The sequence below is a fragment of the Dendrobates tinctorius genome, unplaced genomic scaffold (assembly GCF_039654945.1).
Source record: "Dendrobates tinctorius isolate UK_male_01 unplaced genomic scaffold, ASM3965494v1 ptg000326l, whole genome shotgun sequence".
Taxonomy (NCBI): Eukaryota; Metazoa; Chordata; class Amphibia; order Anura; family Dendrobatidae; genus Dendrobates; species Dendrobates tinctorius.
The window spans coordinates 1,820,710-1,837,269 of NW_027361993.1; the positions used below are offsets into that span (position 1 = coordinate 1,820,710).

At 42.8% G+C, this 16,560-nt stretch overlaps 1 protein-coding gene across 1 annotated transcript in view; it reads right to left on the reverse strand.

The window, feature by feature from the left end:
• The window catches only part of TTC34 (tetratricopeptide repeat domain 34), a 221,094-nt gene that overhangs the window by 98,710 nt on the left and 105,824 nt on the right, over window positions 1–16,560 (reverse strand). Inside the window, exons 6-7 of the mRNA XM_073561693.1 lie at window positions 13,741–14,014; window positions 6,649–6,863 (exon numbers count right to left, since the gene is read on the reverse strand). Of these exons, the coding sequence (XP_073417794.1) occupies window positions 6,649–6,863; window positions 13,741–14,014 (489 nt within the window). The remainder of the gene's footprint in view (window positions 1–6,648; window positions 6,864–13,740; window positions 14,015–16,560) is intronic.

Here is a 16,560-nt window from a genome sequence, read left to right on the forward strand (position 1 = left end):
ATATACACCTTACCCCACTATGTGTTCCCCCGTGTATCTGTCTAGTGTAGCTGTTTAGCCTTTTCCATTCCCCAATTGCCTGCTGAACAGAAGCTGGATAGGTGATTGGAGAGCAACATTACATTTGCGACTTTTTGTGTCTACTTTTTGGTGTTTTGGTATTTTTTTTGCCACTTTTTCATTTGTGCCTTATTCTTATCATGTGCACCTTTTCCAAAGATTATGTTACAAGTGTTTGTATTTTTTTTTTTTAGTTTGGGGTATCCAGATATTTTTGGTTGATTCATCATTTGTTCCTTTTTGCAAAGTTGACACATTTTTGCTCAAGTTTAATTCAGCTCTTCTCCCTGGAGTGATTATATGTACATCTGGAATTTATGCACATCTTTTGCAACATTTTAGGAGAAAGCATAATTTTTGCTGTAAAAAGGTACAAAAAAGGTAAAAGACAAAAATTAAGATCTTTTTTGATTTTGCATAAAACTCATGAACCAGTTCTGCCATTTTGGAAAATCTGGTGGAACAAACATCTATGAATAATACGAAGCAAAAAAAAGAAGAAAATTTACTTTAAAAAGTGCTGTACTTGGCCATTTCCAACAATACCACAAAGAATAAATTGTTCAGAAAATATTGGTGAGGAGTAGTGTTGAGCATTCCGATACCGCAAGTATCGGGTATCGGCCGATACTTGCTGTATCGGAATTCCGATACCGACTTCCGATATTTTTTCAATATCGGAATTCGGCATCGGAATCGGAAGTTCAAAGTTGATTGACAGCCTGACGTCATCATGATGCGCGGTGTGTGCGCATCATGATGCGCCGTCATTTCGGGCCTTCCGGGGGTCTCTGCCGGCCTGCCGGGGGGCTGTGTGGACTGCCCGGGGTCTGTACCGGCCTGCCGGGGGGCTGTGCCGGCCTGCCGGTGGTCTGTGCACCCTGTGGGGGTCTGTACCGGCCTGCCGGGGGGCTGTGCCGGCCTGCCGGGGGGCTGTGCTGATGTCCGGGGGTCTGCGCAAGCATCGTCCGATGGGACTACAAGTCCCATCTGGCGATGCCTGCTACCATGACAGTGATTGACACATTAGCCAATGATGGGACAGTAGTAGTCCCATCATCCAGCTAATGTGTTAAATGTTAAAAAAAAAAAAAAAATACTACATACATACTACATGCATGCTACATACATACTACATGCTACATACATACTACATGCTACATACATACTACATATATACTACATGCATGCTACATACATACTACATATATACTACATACATACTACATATATACTACATACATGCTACATACATACTGCATGCTACATACATACTACATACATACTACATACATGCTACATACATACTACATGCATGCTACATGCATGCTACATACATACTACATGCTACATATATACTACATACATACTACATATATACTACATACATGCTACAAACATACTGCATGCTACATACATACCACATACATACTACATACATACTACATACATACTACATGCTACATACATACTACATATATACTACATGCATGCTACATACATACTACATGCTACATACATACCACATACATACTACATACATGCTACATACATACTACATATATACTACATACATACTACATACATACTACATGCATGCTACATACATACTACATACATACTACATGCATGCTACATGCATGCTACATACATACTACATACATACCACATACATACTACATACATACTACATACATACTACATGCTACATACATACTACATATATACTACATGCATGCTACATACATACTACATGCTACATACATACCACATACATACTACATACATGCTACATACATACTACATATATACTACATGCATGCTACATACATACTACATATATACTACATGCATGCTACATACATACTGCATGCTACATGCATGCTACATACATACTACATACATACTACATGCTACATACATACCACATATATACTACATACATACAATACATTCATACAATACATACATAGACATACAGTACATATAACATAGAGTAACATACTTACCAATACTTGTCACATTGTTCCCCGAAGCCATTGTCTTTTCCGGAATAAATATTAACATAACAAACCACAAAAATACTCACCCACGATCCGAAGCAGTTCACGAGTGTGTCCCACGACGATCTTGGGTAGAGAACTGCAGCATCAGATGATGCTGCCGTTCTCTACGGGCTGCAGGAATCCAATGACGGAAGGTAGGTATCCTTCCGCACTGTATTCCTCCTCCACTTAAAAAAAAAAAAAGTCCCTAGTCTCACTTTATGCCATTGCTGCGTGGGAAATTCCCACACAGCAATGGCATAAAGCGAGACTAGGGACTTTTTTTTTTTTTTAAGTGGCGGAGGAATACAGTGCGGAAGGATACCTACCTTCCGTCATTGGATTCCTGCAGCCCGTAGAGAACGGCAGCATCAGCTGATGCTGCAGTTCTCTACCGAAGATCGTCGTGGGACACACTCGTGGACTGCTTCGGATCGTGGGTGAGTATTTTTGTGGTTTGTTATGTTAATATTTATTCCGGAAAAGACAATGGCTTCGGGGAACAATGTGACAAGTATTGGTAAGTATGTTACTCTATGTTATATGTACTGTATGTCTATGTATGTATTGTATGAATGTATTGTATGTAGTATGTATGTAGTATATATGTGGTATGTATGTAGCATGTAGTATGTATGTAGTATGTATGTAGCATGCATGTAGCATGCAGTATGTATGTAGCATGCATGTAGTATATATGTAGTATGTATGTAGCATGTAGTATGTATGTAGTATGTATGTAGCATGCATGTAGCATGCAGTATGTATGTAGCATGCATGTAGTATATATGTAGTATGTATGTGGTATGTATGTAGCATGTAGTATGTATGTAGCATGCATGTAGTATGTATGTGTTATGTATGTAGCATGTAGCATGCATGTAGCATGCATGTAGTATGTATGTAGTATGTATGTAGTATGTATGTAGTATGTATGTAGTATGTATGTGGTATGTATGTAGCATGCATGTAGTATGTATGTAGTATATGTGGTATGTATGTAGCATGTAGTATGTATGTAGCATGCAGTATGTATGTAGCATGCATGTAGTATATATGTAGTATGTATGTAGTATATATGTAGTATGTATGTTGCATGTAGTATTTATGTAGTATGAATGTAGCATGTATGTAGTATGCATGTTGTATGTATGTAGCATGCATGTAGTATATATGTAGTATGTATGTAGTATTTATGTAGTATGAATGTAGCATATATGTAGAATGTAGCATGTATGTAGTATGCATGTTGTATGTATGTAGCATGTAATTTTTTTTTTTATTTTTTTTTTACATTCAACACATTAGCCGGATGATGGGACTACTACTGTCCCATCATTGGCTAATGTGTCAATCACTGTCATGGTAGCAGGCATCGTCCGATGGGACTTGTAGTCCCATCGGACGATGCCTGCACAGACCCCCGAAGCCTGCACAGACCACCGGCAGGCCGGCACAGCCCCCCGGCAGGCCGGCACAGCCCCCCGGAGCCTGCACAGACCACCGGCAGGCCGGCACAGCCCCCCGGCAGGCCGGCACAGCCCCCCGGAGCCTGCACAGACCACCGGCAGGCTGGCACAGCCCCCCCGGCAGGCCGGCACAGACCACCGGAGCCTGCACAGACCACCGGCAGGCCGGCACAGCCCCCCGGCAGGCCGGCACAGACCACCGGAGCCTGCACAGACCCCCTGGCAGGCCGGCACAGCCCCCCGAAAGGCCCGTACAGACCCCAGAGAGGCTGTACAAGGCAAAAACAGGGTTTTTCTTATTCCGATACCGGAAGTCCCATAGACTTGAATGGGACTTCCGGTATCGGAATCGGCGATACCGATACTTTTTTTAAAGATCGGCCGATCCATTCCGATCCGATACTTTGAAGTATCGGACGGTATCGCTCAACTCTAGTGAGGAGATTTGCAACCCTAAATTGATGTAGCTTTCAATAACAGGTTTTAGTGAAATATGTATTTGTATGAATGCATGACTAGCAGTAACATAGCATATGTTCTAGGCTGCAGCTCTTCACAAAGGTCATGACTTATGTTCTCCTGAGAAAAAGACAGTTTTCCTGGTCTCATCCCCAGGGGGCATTCCTGAGAACACACAAAGTAGAAACATTTCACAACTTCTGGTGCCTCTGCAGTAAGGCGCCAAATTGCAGCCTGACAAAATCTATTTACTATGAGAAAGAAAAGTTATACAAACAGTGTTCAGAGAAAAATAATGTATTCATTGGTAGAGTCACCATGATCCAGTCACAATCAAGCAATTAGAATATTAACATGAGAGGCTGGTCTAGAAATCAGATCTCCATGTTAAATCTATGAATTAGGCTTCCCCTCAGGGAGCAGAATGCCAGACTACAAAGTTTAGACATTTCTGAATATTTTTTCATTTTTATTTTACCACTGTTTTTGCATATTTGGATGTCACTGTTAATTTTCATATTTTTATATCCTTTTATTGTAAGCACTGTACCTTTTCTATTAAAGCTTAAAACTTTAATAAGTTGAACCTTGTATGCTCTAAAGAATCCATAGCCTTAGAGTGTATGATCCTGGTGCTTGGCGGATAGAAGTAGTAGTAATATTTCCGGGACCATGTGTTTGGTGAGTGGTGGCAGCGTGTATGAGCGGGGTTCGTGATCTGTGTCAGGGTGTGATTTATGCTCCCATTGCAGCATAGGACAGAGGTGGAATGCTGGACTGAGTGAGAGGAGATAGATTAACCCTTGCAGGCGCAACCCCAAGTCAAGTGCTGAGAAGCGGGTACGTGACACAAGTTTAACCATTTAAGCGCTGTTTTCTTTTACTAGGCTGTTGATTTATATTTTTCAATAACCCTGATTTTTGTCTTTTTATTCTCCCTAAGTTAGTCTGAGCTACTGAAAGATATAAAGTTATCCAAAAAACGCATTGCTATTTCTTGCCGATTAAAGAGTTTAACAGACTGTAATAAAAAAGTCTAATAAAACAAGATCATATTTCCATTGAAATCACCAGCAACAACAACAACAAAAAAAAGCCCAAAACTCTGCAAACATTGATTTAATGGGACACTATAAAACACTTTTACTACAAATCACATTGGAATCTCAATACGAATCACTTTATTTAGCCTTAAAAAATATTTGTTGCTTGATTTATGGATTCTGGAGAGGTTGCATGCCGCAGCTGTGGCCAAAATGTCAGCAAACAAGGAATGGTGTTTTATGAAAAATATGTTCTAGGAGAAATCCTGATAGACACAACCTGATGTCAGTAATAGGAGGTATGTTATAAAACAATGAATCATGCCTGACATATTGCACCATTAGGAGCAGTTAGGGTTGATGGATCACCATTACATGTCTATATAGATTATCTGTATGTGTTAGCTTACATTATAGTTTACAGAATACTATTTTTAGAGATAGCTAAATAATTTTAGATTTGGTCTGCTCTCAGAATTTTCATCTGTTAATTTCTGTAAGGTTTTTTTCCATGTTTAAATGTATTTGTGGAGCTGTATGTTCAGCGCTTAGTGGATGTTCCCATTGAAGCGGCTTTCTATTTCAATGCTCTAGGAATGCCGGGTGCAATAGAGCGTTTGCGACGTCTGTCGCAATGGTAGCCATTTGGACGTCACAACCGCTATATTGCACCAGGCATTCCTAGATCTTCAAGCACAGGGGCTGCTATTTGAAACTGAAACAGCTGGAGTCTAATCTTTGTGCATTTATGAAATTATATGCTACTGGTGTATATATGATGAAGGTCAATTAGAACGAAACACTATTTCTTGATTTCCATAAAATTCAGCCTTTTTTAAAGTTCTGGAAATGGAATCCATATATTTTGACAACAAAATCTGGAGGCATCTGGAGACACGTTTGCCCCTCTCCTATATACTGACAAGCTCATTACCTTAGAGAGATCATTCTCCTCAATGCCTAAAGCACCATCGTCCTTTCTGATAGATGCCTATAAGCTCTACACAATCTATATACCACACGTAACTGAAGAAGGTCATATTGACCGAAACGTCTTTTTTCGTGTACTACAATAAACCGCCTTACAAATGCCTTTAAGTTGAGTGCTAGGTTCATATTTGTTGCTTTAACGGTTTGGGAACCTAACCTTAGCACCATCTTGAGTTGTGATCACGGTGTTCTTTCTATCCATATATTTTGAATCCTGTGTGAAATGTTATTTAGTACACTATTCTTGATTTCAGTAAAATGCAGCCTTTTTCTAGAGTACTGGGTTCATATATTTTGTATCGTAAGGTTTGGGACACAATCCGTGCACCTCTTTTTCGTCTAAGGATTCCGTTCTTCTTCCTAAATTCTGAATTACACACTGGATTAATCTGTTGTTTGTAACCATAAATCAAGAACCCAGTGCATGGGTCTGCTAAGGAGCTGCTCACACCAAATAGCTAGTGATTTTGTAAACTTGGTCTACTTAAAAATTTGCTGTTAAAGAAGAAAGAGTATAAAAATAAATTTTATGTACTTCGATAATCATGAATGATGGAAAACTATATGAATCAAAATTGTTACCTGTGATAGGCTTTGCCGTTCCCTTTTATCCAGAAATTTCATGAGAATTTCCAACTCATTGGGGTTTTTACCAGCCAATATGGATAATTCCTGAGCTGCTGCCAGAACATTGCGGCACTTAACATGGAGAATTCCGTATCTGGCTTTAGAGGATTCATTATTGTCTCTGTTGTTAAAAGATTTCTTAAGGTGTATGAAAGCTTCTTCATATCTCTCTATAGGTAGAGGAAAAGGGAAATAAACGTGATTATATATAATGTTGTGATATACTGTATAGATATAAATTATTATATCTAATTATATAACATTGGGTCTGACATTTCTGAGGATACTGTAATGAAATGTAATTTCAATGATCAACTTTATACACTGAAGTCTAGAAAGTTTTAGGTGCTGTTGCATTGCTGTCTATAGTGGCAAGGCGCTACTGCAGCCGTTATGATATAAAGTTGTGCTCAAAAGTTTACATACCCCTGCAGAATTTTTGCTTTCTTGGCCTTTTTTCAGAGAATAACACCAAAACTTTTTCTCCACTCATGGTTAGTGGTTGGGTGAAGCCATTTATTGTCAAACTCCTGTGCTTTCTCTTTTTAAATCATAATGACAACCCAAGACATCCAAATGACACTGATCAAAAGTTTATATACCCTGGTGATTTTGGCCTGATAACATGCACAGAAGTTGACACAAATGGGTTTGAATGGCTACTAAAGGTAACATCCTCACCTGTGACCTGTTTGCTTGTAATCAGTGTGTGTGCATAAAAGCTGAGTGAGTTTCTGGGAACCAGACAGACTCTTGCATGTTTCGTCAAGCCACTGACATTTCTGGATTGTGAGTCATGGGAAAAGCAAAAGAATTGTCAACGGATATACAGGAAAAGGTAGTTAAACTGTTTAAAACAGGAAAGGGATACAAAAAGATATCCAAGGAATTGATAATGCCAGTCAGCAGCATTCAAACTGTGATTAGCAAATGGAAAATCAGGGGCTCTGAAAAAAACAAAACCATTGTCAGGTAGACCAAGAAATATGTTGTCCACAACGCCCAGGAAAATTGTTCAGGATGCAAAAGAAAACCCACACATAACATCAGCTGAAACACTGGACTGTTGTGAGTTCATTTTCCCCTCCGTCACTGAGGCCTGGTGAACTCCCTATTCTAGTGAAGGAAGGTAGTGAGCCTGATTATCAGGCACCTGGGACTAATGAAGACGATTGGCTGAGTGGAGTCACTGACTGGATTTAAGGCAGCCTATGCCCTTTCTGCCCTGCGGGTGATTTCTCTGTGGACTCTTGGACACCAGTCTGATTCCTGCTCTCCTAAAGCTAAGTTTTCTGTTTTGCCTTTTTGCATTTAAGACTTGTTTTTGTTTTTCTTGCTTTTTGGATTCTGCCACTCCCTGCTGGAGTGTGCAGTGTTCGGTTAGCTCTGTCTTCTGAAAGTACCTGAGTGCTGATTTAGTTTTTGAAGCTTAGTTGCTTCAGGGCTATTTTTATATCAGCTTGTTGGCTTTTGTCTCTGATAGGGTTTATGCAGATTGCAGACAGCAGCCTTCCTATCCATTCCTATCTAGGTAGTTTTTGGGCCCCGTCTTTGCTCAGTCTGTCTTTCTGTCTGTGTAAGTGTTTTCATCTTGCTTCACCGTCATTATATGTGGGGGGCTGCCTATTGCTTTGGGGTCTGCTCTGGGGCAGTTAGATTTCCCCTTTCCTTCTTTAGGCCTATGTATCTCTCCGGCTGTGATCAAGGGGTCTAGGTCATCGTAGGAACCCCCCACGGCTACTGCTAGTTGTGTTGATAGGTTCAGGGGTCTGCAATCTGATAGTTGCCAACTTCTCTGGTTTTCTGGACTTAGATAGCATTTCTGTTTTTGCCTCCTACGGTGACTCAATCATAACACTGGACTCTCTATAAACTAGCAGTGTGGCTGTTTCAAGATGCACAATAAGGAGGCACTTGAAGGTGTTGGAAGAGGTGATATCACCGGTAGTGGTGAGAGAGAAGGAGGTTGCTGGGTCATTGCAGGCTGTAGGCTTTCATGAAGAGGTGGGTTTTCAGGTTCCGTCTGAAGGATCCAAATGTGGTTGATAGTCAGACTTGTTGGGGCAAAGAATTCCAGAGAATAGGTCAGTTCGGGAGAAGTCTTGGAGGCAGTTGGGTGAATAAGTGTGGGAGGAGAGAAGGAGGTCTTGGGAGGTCCGGAGATTATGTGAGGAAAGGTATCGGGAGATTAGTTCAGTGACAAATGGGGGAGACAGGTTATAGATGGCCTTGTAGGTCAGTATTAGTAATTTGAACTGGATAAGCTGAGGGAATGGGAGCCAGTGAAGAGATTTGCAGAGGGGAGAAGCAGAGGAGTAACGAGGAGAGAGATGAATTAGTCGGACAGCAGAGTTAAGGATACTCTGGAGAGGTGCGAGGGTGTTAGCAGGGAGACCACAGAAAAGGATGTTGCAGTAGTCGAGGCGGTAGATGATGAGGGCATGCACAAGCATTTTAGTAGATTGAGGGTTGAGGAAAGGACGGATTCTGGAAATATTTTTGGGCTGAAGGCGACAGGAGGTAGAAAGAGCTTGGGTGTGCGGTTTGAAGGACAGAGCAGAGTCAAAGGTTACTCCGAGGCAGCAGACTTCCGGAACTGGGGAAAGTCTGACGTCATTAATTGTTATAGCTAGGTCGGGTAAGGAAGATCTGTGAGATGGAGGAAAGATGATGAGTTCAGATTTGTCCACATTGAGCTTGAGAAAGCGAGAGGAGAAGAAGGAGGATATGGCTGATAGACACTCTGGGATTCTGGACAGCAGAGAGGTGACATCTGGGCCTGAGAGGTAGATCTGAGTGTCATCAGCATAAAGGTGGTACTGGAATCCATGGGAGTTTATGAGTTGCCCCAGACCAAGTGTATAGATTGAGAAGAGTAGGGGTCCTAAAACAGAGCCTTGGAGGACTCCAACAGAGAGAGGGTGGGATGAGGAGGTGGTGTGGGAGTGGGAGATGCTGAATGTGCGGTTGGAAAGGTATGAGGAGATCCAGGATAGGGCGAGGTCTTTGATGCCGAAGGATGAGAGTATCTGTAGTAGGAGGCAGCGGTCAACTGTGTCGAATGCAGAGGACTGGTCTAGAAGCAGGAGTATAGAGTATTGTCCATTTGATTTGGCTGTAAGTAGGTCTTTAGCAATTTTGGTCAGGGCTGTCTCAGTTGAGTGATGGGGGCGGAAACCAGATTGTAGATTGTCAAAGAGCAAGTTAGATGATAGGTGGGAGGAAAGTTCAGCATGAACGTGCTGTTCCAGGAGTTTGGAAGTGAATGGGAGCAACGATATTGGGCGATAGCTGGACATAGCGGTTGGATCGAGGGTTGGCTTTTTAAGGATAGGTGTGATTGTGGCATGTTTGAAAGCAGAAGGTAAGGTACTGGACGTTAGTGATAGGCTGAAGAGGTGGGTTAGGGATGGGATAAGTGTGGTGGTGAGGTTGGAGAGGGGGTGGGATGGGATGGGGTTGAGTGCACAGGTTGTGAGGTGCAATTTGGAGAAGAGACGATTAAACTCTCCTTCAGTGATGTTGGAGAGTGAGGTTATGGGGTTTGGGCATTAGTCTGGTATACAAAGGGGTTGCGGTGGTTGAGCGATGAAGACTTGCCTTGTTTGGTCAATCTTATTTTTGAAGTGTGTGGCACAGTCCTCGGCAGAGATGAGGGAGGTTGGAGGAGGCAGTGGTGGGTGGAGGAGGGAGTTAAAAGTTTTGAATAACTGTTTGGGGTTGTAAGATAGGGAAGATACGAGGGTTGTGAAGTAGGCCTGTTTAGCAGAGGTGAGGGGAGATTTGAAATGGAGTGTTGCCTGTTTGAATGTGGTGAAGTCATCTTGCGAATTTGTTACCATTCATATTCTCTGGAAAAAGGCCAAGAAAGCAAAAATTCTGCATGGGCATGTAAACGCCTGAAGCGGCTCGGGACTTGCCTCCCATCGAGTATATCTTGAACATCATTGGTCGGCAATTACAAAGGGAGCTGCCAGCAGTGAATCTTGATGATTTGCCCAAGCACAAGCAGAGCGGCAGAACAGTCCTCAGACAACCATTAATAACTAGTGATGAGCTAGTATACTCGTTATTCAGGTTTCCTAGTGCATGCTCGGGTGGTCTCCGAGTATTTTGTAGTGCTTGGAGATTTAGTTTTCATAGACTCAGCTGCATGATTTATGGCTGCTAGACAGTCTGAATGTGAGGAATGCTTGTTTGTTAGGCAAACCCCTCATGTATTCAGCCTGTTTAGCAGCCACAAATCATGCAGCTGCGGCGACGAAAACTACAAAATATTCGAAGACCACCCGAGGATGCTCTGGGAAAACTGAACAATAAGTATACTTGCTCATCACTATTAATAACCTTATTCATAACAGACAATATGCGTAAGTGTGGGAATTTCTGCATGTGGCGCTTATACCCGATACTGAATAAATTGAGGTGTTTTGAAGATGTTTCCATTTTTTTCATCATTTGCACATTAGGGACATGTCTCGTCCTATGATTATCAACATTCCACGACTTTTGCCTCTTGCTGTTGCAATTTCAAGGTTGAGGAGTATATGTGCAGGTTTGTTGTTGGAAATAAGGGAGATGATTGGGTTGGCAGACAATGACCACAAGTGTTGGATGTCTGGAATAGTGCCAACAAGTCACTTTGCCATGATGAGGGTATTTAGTAGCAGGGAAGCAAACGGTATATTTCCCCCAGATGAATGAAAGCCATGGCACATCTTTGCATGATTGTTATCTATCTATCTGGAGTCTAGCTTTTTTGCTCACAAACTATTTCCTAGACTAAGTATAAGTGCAGTGAACCCTCAACTGTGAAGTATTTGGTTTATATTGATTTTCAACTTTCCATTCACTGGCATCAAGCAGAAATTCTGAAAATAGTAAGAAAATACATTACAAAGAAGAAAACCAGAGGTTTATTACATATTTTTTTTGACTATAAAACGCACTTTTGTCGTACAAAAATTTGGAGAAAAATGGGGAGTGCGTCTTATAGTCAGGAAGTACCTGCTGTGGATGGTGAGATGGGGAAGCGGCAGTGGCGGAGCAGCGGGTCACAGCAGGCAGAAGCAGGTTGCTGCGACTAACCCTGGTGGCCGCTGCTAAAGAAAAATGAATATTCACTGTTTTCCACATCTATAGTCCCACCTACCTCTATGCACTAAATCTGGTGCCGTGAGGCACTATGAGTGTGGAGAGCAGTGAATATTAATTTCCTTTAATAGCAGGCACACATGATCGCTCAGCTGCCGGTTTCCTGCAGCAGCCGGACAGATGATCATATGTGTCCGCTACTAAAGGGAATGAATATTCACTGCTCTCCACTCTCATAGGCATGGGGAGCAGGGAATATTCATTGATCTTTAATAGCGGGCACAGTAGGTGCAGCCGTCGACTTCCTGCAGCGCCCGTGCGTTCACGTTTGACCGCTATTAAAGAGAATGAATATTCACTGCTCCCAAAGCCGATGGGAGTGGAAAGCAGTGAAAATTAATTCTCTTTAGTAGCGGGCACACGTGATCGCCCGGCAGCTGAAGGCTGAAGGCTACAGTGCCCGCTGTTAAAGTGAAATAAATATTCACTGCTCAACATGCCCATAGTCCTGGGTGTGGTGAGCAGTGAGTATCCTGGCAGCTGTCCTCGGCTTGTAAGCAGCGAATGACCTCAGTGCCAAAAAATACGGTATATTAAATGATTTCAGTTTGGGCAATCCCTACCATATGAATGGTCCCCTAATTATCTGATTGTCTGGGAGGCTATAGTGGTGTGTCCACTGAAGTCACAGGTCATCTCTTGTAAATAATGCATGGACAAGATGGTCCTTCTTAATACTTTACATCTGTCTTAATCTATTTTTATGATTACATAGATTAGACACACTCAACATTGATCTTTAAATATCTGTTATAAATAACTGTGAAATTCATCTAAGGACATGTTACCTGTGGGCTATAACATGGTGTGCTTAATCACAGTTTCTTGTGGCTAAGACCAGCTATTACATTGTAGTCATCGGATGTGATGAGTGACTCATGAATTTGAGTAAACAACTTCTCAAGTTTCTATCTTATTCATACACTTTGTTTCTCTTTTCTTGTTACATCGAGGAGCAGAATCTATGCTATATGACAGACTGATAGACCTTGCGTCAGTATATGTCAACTAGGGTAAATTTGCTCACAAGGCTTAGTACATACTTAGTTTAAACACATCAGTTTGAAGAAATGCACAAAAAAGTTTTGCTCTATCAATTATATCTATAATTAAAGGGGTTGTCCAAGACTTTAAATTGATGGTCTCTCCTTAGGGTAGGTCATCAACTTCCGATCTGTGGGTGTGCGACATCCGCCCTCCCACTGATCAGCTGTTTCCAATGCCAGCAGTGGTTGGCTGTCCTGAGTTGAGGAACTGAGTTGGATAGCACAGCTCCATCATCGGAATATTGGCTGTGGCTGGGTACTGTATATTCACACCCTATGCAAATTAATAGGGGCAGATGTGCAGCACCTGGCTACAGCCACTGTGCACTTGACAGGGCCACGGTATGCAACTTCGCAACTCAACAAATCCGGTCACTGAGAATAGCTGATTGGCAGTAGTGTCGGGTGTTGCACCCCCACTGATCAGATATTGATGACTTAACCTAAGGATACAGTTACAGTTAAGTTACAGACATGGGCTCTATTGAAAGACCACATTAATGAATCTAGAAAAGATATTTTCTAATATAAACCACCACTGACATCTAAGGCTATTAAGTTGCTTATAGTTTTACTAAGGTTGGCTCATGTATATGGACCCCTGGGAGTCACAGGAGGTCTCTTCCCTTGATATGAGGCATGCAAGCCAAATGGGTCCTGACTTATATCTAGGTTTCGATGTCAGTCTTTCGATTAACCCCACTTTATTGGCCATAACTGTTAAGAATACAGATGAGATAATATTGTATTCTATAAAAATAAATATTTGTATCTTATATAAGACCACAGCATAACATTATACAATCTCTCCACTGACCCATAAAATATACATTATTTTTCATCCTACCTTTTGCAATGAGGATATCTGTGAACAGTATATGAACTTTTCCTTGCATTTTTTCTATATCACAAAGTGATTCTGCGATGATCTCCAAGTCCTTAAATAAGGGGTCGCTTTGAAGGCTTTTATTGGCACTGAGCAACTGGGCGAGACCTGTACGGCAGTGGTCATGAAGCCAATCTACCATCTGTAACTGAGCATCTGACTTCAAAGACCGGATCTCCTGGACAACGTAACTTGCGTCTGATATGAGGGCCAGCACCATGTCACACACCGCTTCCTTTATGATTAAAAAGGAAAAAAAAAAGAATTACTTATGATCAACAAAGACATTACAGTCAAGTCATTAATATCCAAATAGTAATTAACATCTGGACATGGAAAACTTAGAGCAAAATAAATGATGTATTGTTAGAGCGGGTAAATAGTTGGTAAGTTGCCTGACTCTTTATAACCGTAATGAACTTTTTCATCATCTGAAAGGGAATGTGAAAGTGAATCCTGCAGGATTTAGCATTTAATCCCTAAGGCCTCTTTCACACATCAGGTTTTCGCCGTCAGGCGCGATCCGGCGCTTTTGACAGAAACCGGATCAGGCGAAATGCAATGCCGGATCCGGTTTCCCCCCCATTGACTTGCATTTGCGCCGTATCGCACCGGATGGCCATGTGTTTCATCCGGTTTTCGCCGGATCCGGCAATGTGTCGCAATGTGTCGCGATCCGTCGTCTGGAAAAAACGTCTACTGTAACGTTTTTTGTCTCCGGCGAAAAAGCCGTACCCGCCGGATCCGGCGCGTCCGGCTTTTTCACACAATGAAAGCCTATGAGCGCCGCAATGCGCCGGATCCGGCGAAAGCCGGATCCGGCGGCCGGATCCGGTTTTTTGGTCTGAGCATGCTCAGTAGCTCTGCCCACAAGACATATATAAAAGCAAGACAGTGGGACCCACAGCCACACCCAACATGCCACCCAAGAAAGCAACCAAGCGAAGCAGGAGAAGGCAGGAGACCACTGCAGCACCATCAGCACCACCACCACCCCAAATGGAGCAGCAAATAGAACATGCTGAGGAGGGGAGGCCAGCAGCAGATGAGAGACGGTAATTATCAAATCCCCCACTCCTCCAAACTAGGGCCATGGAATATCAAGATATTCATTGGCCCTTTGTTTCTCTTTATTCAACAGCCGCCAAAGAGATGCAGCAGCAACAGCAGCAGAAATGGCATCACTGGCAGCAGCAATACCCACAGCCATGGAGTCTGGCCATCAACAGGACAGCACATCTTCTTCTGGGAGCCCTCCCTCGCATCGTCAGCGTTTGACGGTAAGTTTTTATTTCCAAAATCCATCATCTCTGTAATATATGTCTATTCATTGCCTTTTATTTCAAAACAGGAATCACAAGATGAAGAGGAGCTCCCAGAAGAAGAAGGAAGGGGTGGACAGACACCTGGAGTGGGCTCACAATTGGTAAGTTTTTTGCATCAAACGCAGAAACACAACATCACACTACACACAACACATAGAAAACAATGTTCTGCAGACCACACACAGCAAACAAATGCCTACATCCAAAGACATAACATTTTTTGTTTTCTTCTCTAGTCTTCCCAATCTGGTGCTCGGCCAAGAGGTCCTCGCAGTGCCTCCCAGGGTCGTCGGCGACAGCAACGCGGCGGTCACCAGCGTGTAAGTATAAATATTTTTGCTTTGTTTTTTTTGCACTTTTTATTTCATTTCTTTTGTGGAGGCTAATTATGTTATTTTTGTCTTTTTCTTTAACAGCCTTCACAGCGTGCTCCCGACTCTGACGGTGAGGATGGAGGACTCGATGTGGACCACCTCATCGATCTCGTCAGAGAAAGGGAGCCGCTCTGGAATATGGCTGACCGCCGCCACGCTGACCTTATCGTTACCCGACGACTCTGGGAGGAAATCTGTTCTCTCCTTGTGGGCCGCTGGGAGGACCTCGAAGCTCAGGCCCAGATTAAAGAGCGTAAGTATATACAGTACCGGTTGCTTGATGTAAACCAGTGTTTCCCGAACTCCAGTCCTCGTGGTCCCCACGGATCATGTGTTCAGGATTTCTATTTACTATGGAAATCCTGAAAACATGACCCCTGGGGACCATGAGGACTGGAGTTTGTGAAACACTGATGTTGTATACTAACCACTCCTTTCTCGTTTCAGGGAACAGAATTGTGAATCGGTGGTGGTCTGTGAGGGATCGTTTCAAGAAGGAGTTCAATAAAGAGATGCGGGCCCCGAGTGGATCTGGAGGACGCAGGAGCAAGTACAAGTACGCAGAAGCCCTGTCGTTCCTCCGGGAAACAATGCTCACCAGAAGGTAAATATTACACACCACATGTGAAAAAAATGTTAGATGTAAATTTTTTTTTTCAGCCAGGGCCATACCATGTCAGTATTTTAATTGTTTTTTTTTCTCTTTATTCCACAGCACGGTGAGCAGCACTCGGGAGCCTGCACGATTGGACCCTTCTGAGGCGATCCCTGAGGAGACCGGCACCGAGGGACACTTCGACCGCCCCGGTACATCTGCACCTTCCCAGCCTTCCCACACATTCGACCCATCTGTCCCATCCACCAGCACAGGAGCATCGTGGCCGCCTACATTACATGAAGCTGCTGGTGAGGAGATCGCTTTCCCTTTACCCCACCCTTCTGTCCCTGCCACCTCTAGTACACCTGTGGGTACTGGGCGGCAGCGGCAGAGGGGTCAGGAAAAGAGTTATGCGCAAGAGTTCTTGCATCTGAATGCATCTTTCCAGAACTGTCTCAAAGTCTTGTCAGAGCAAATCTCCGCA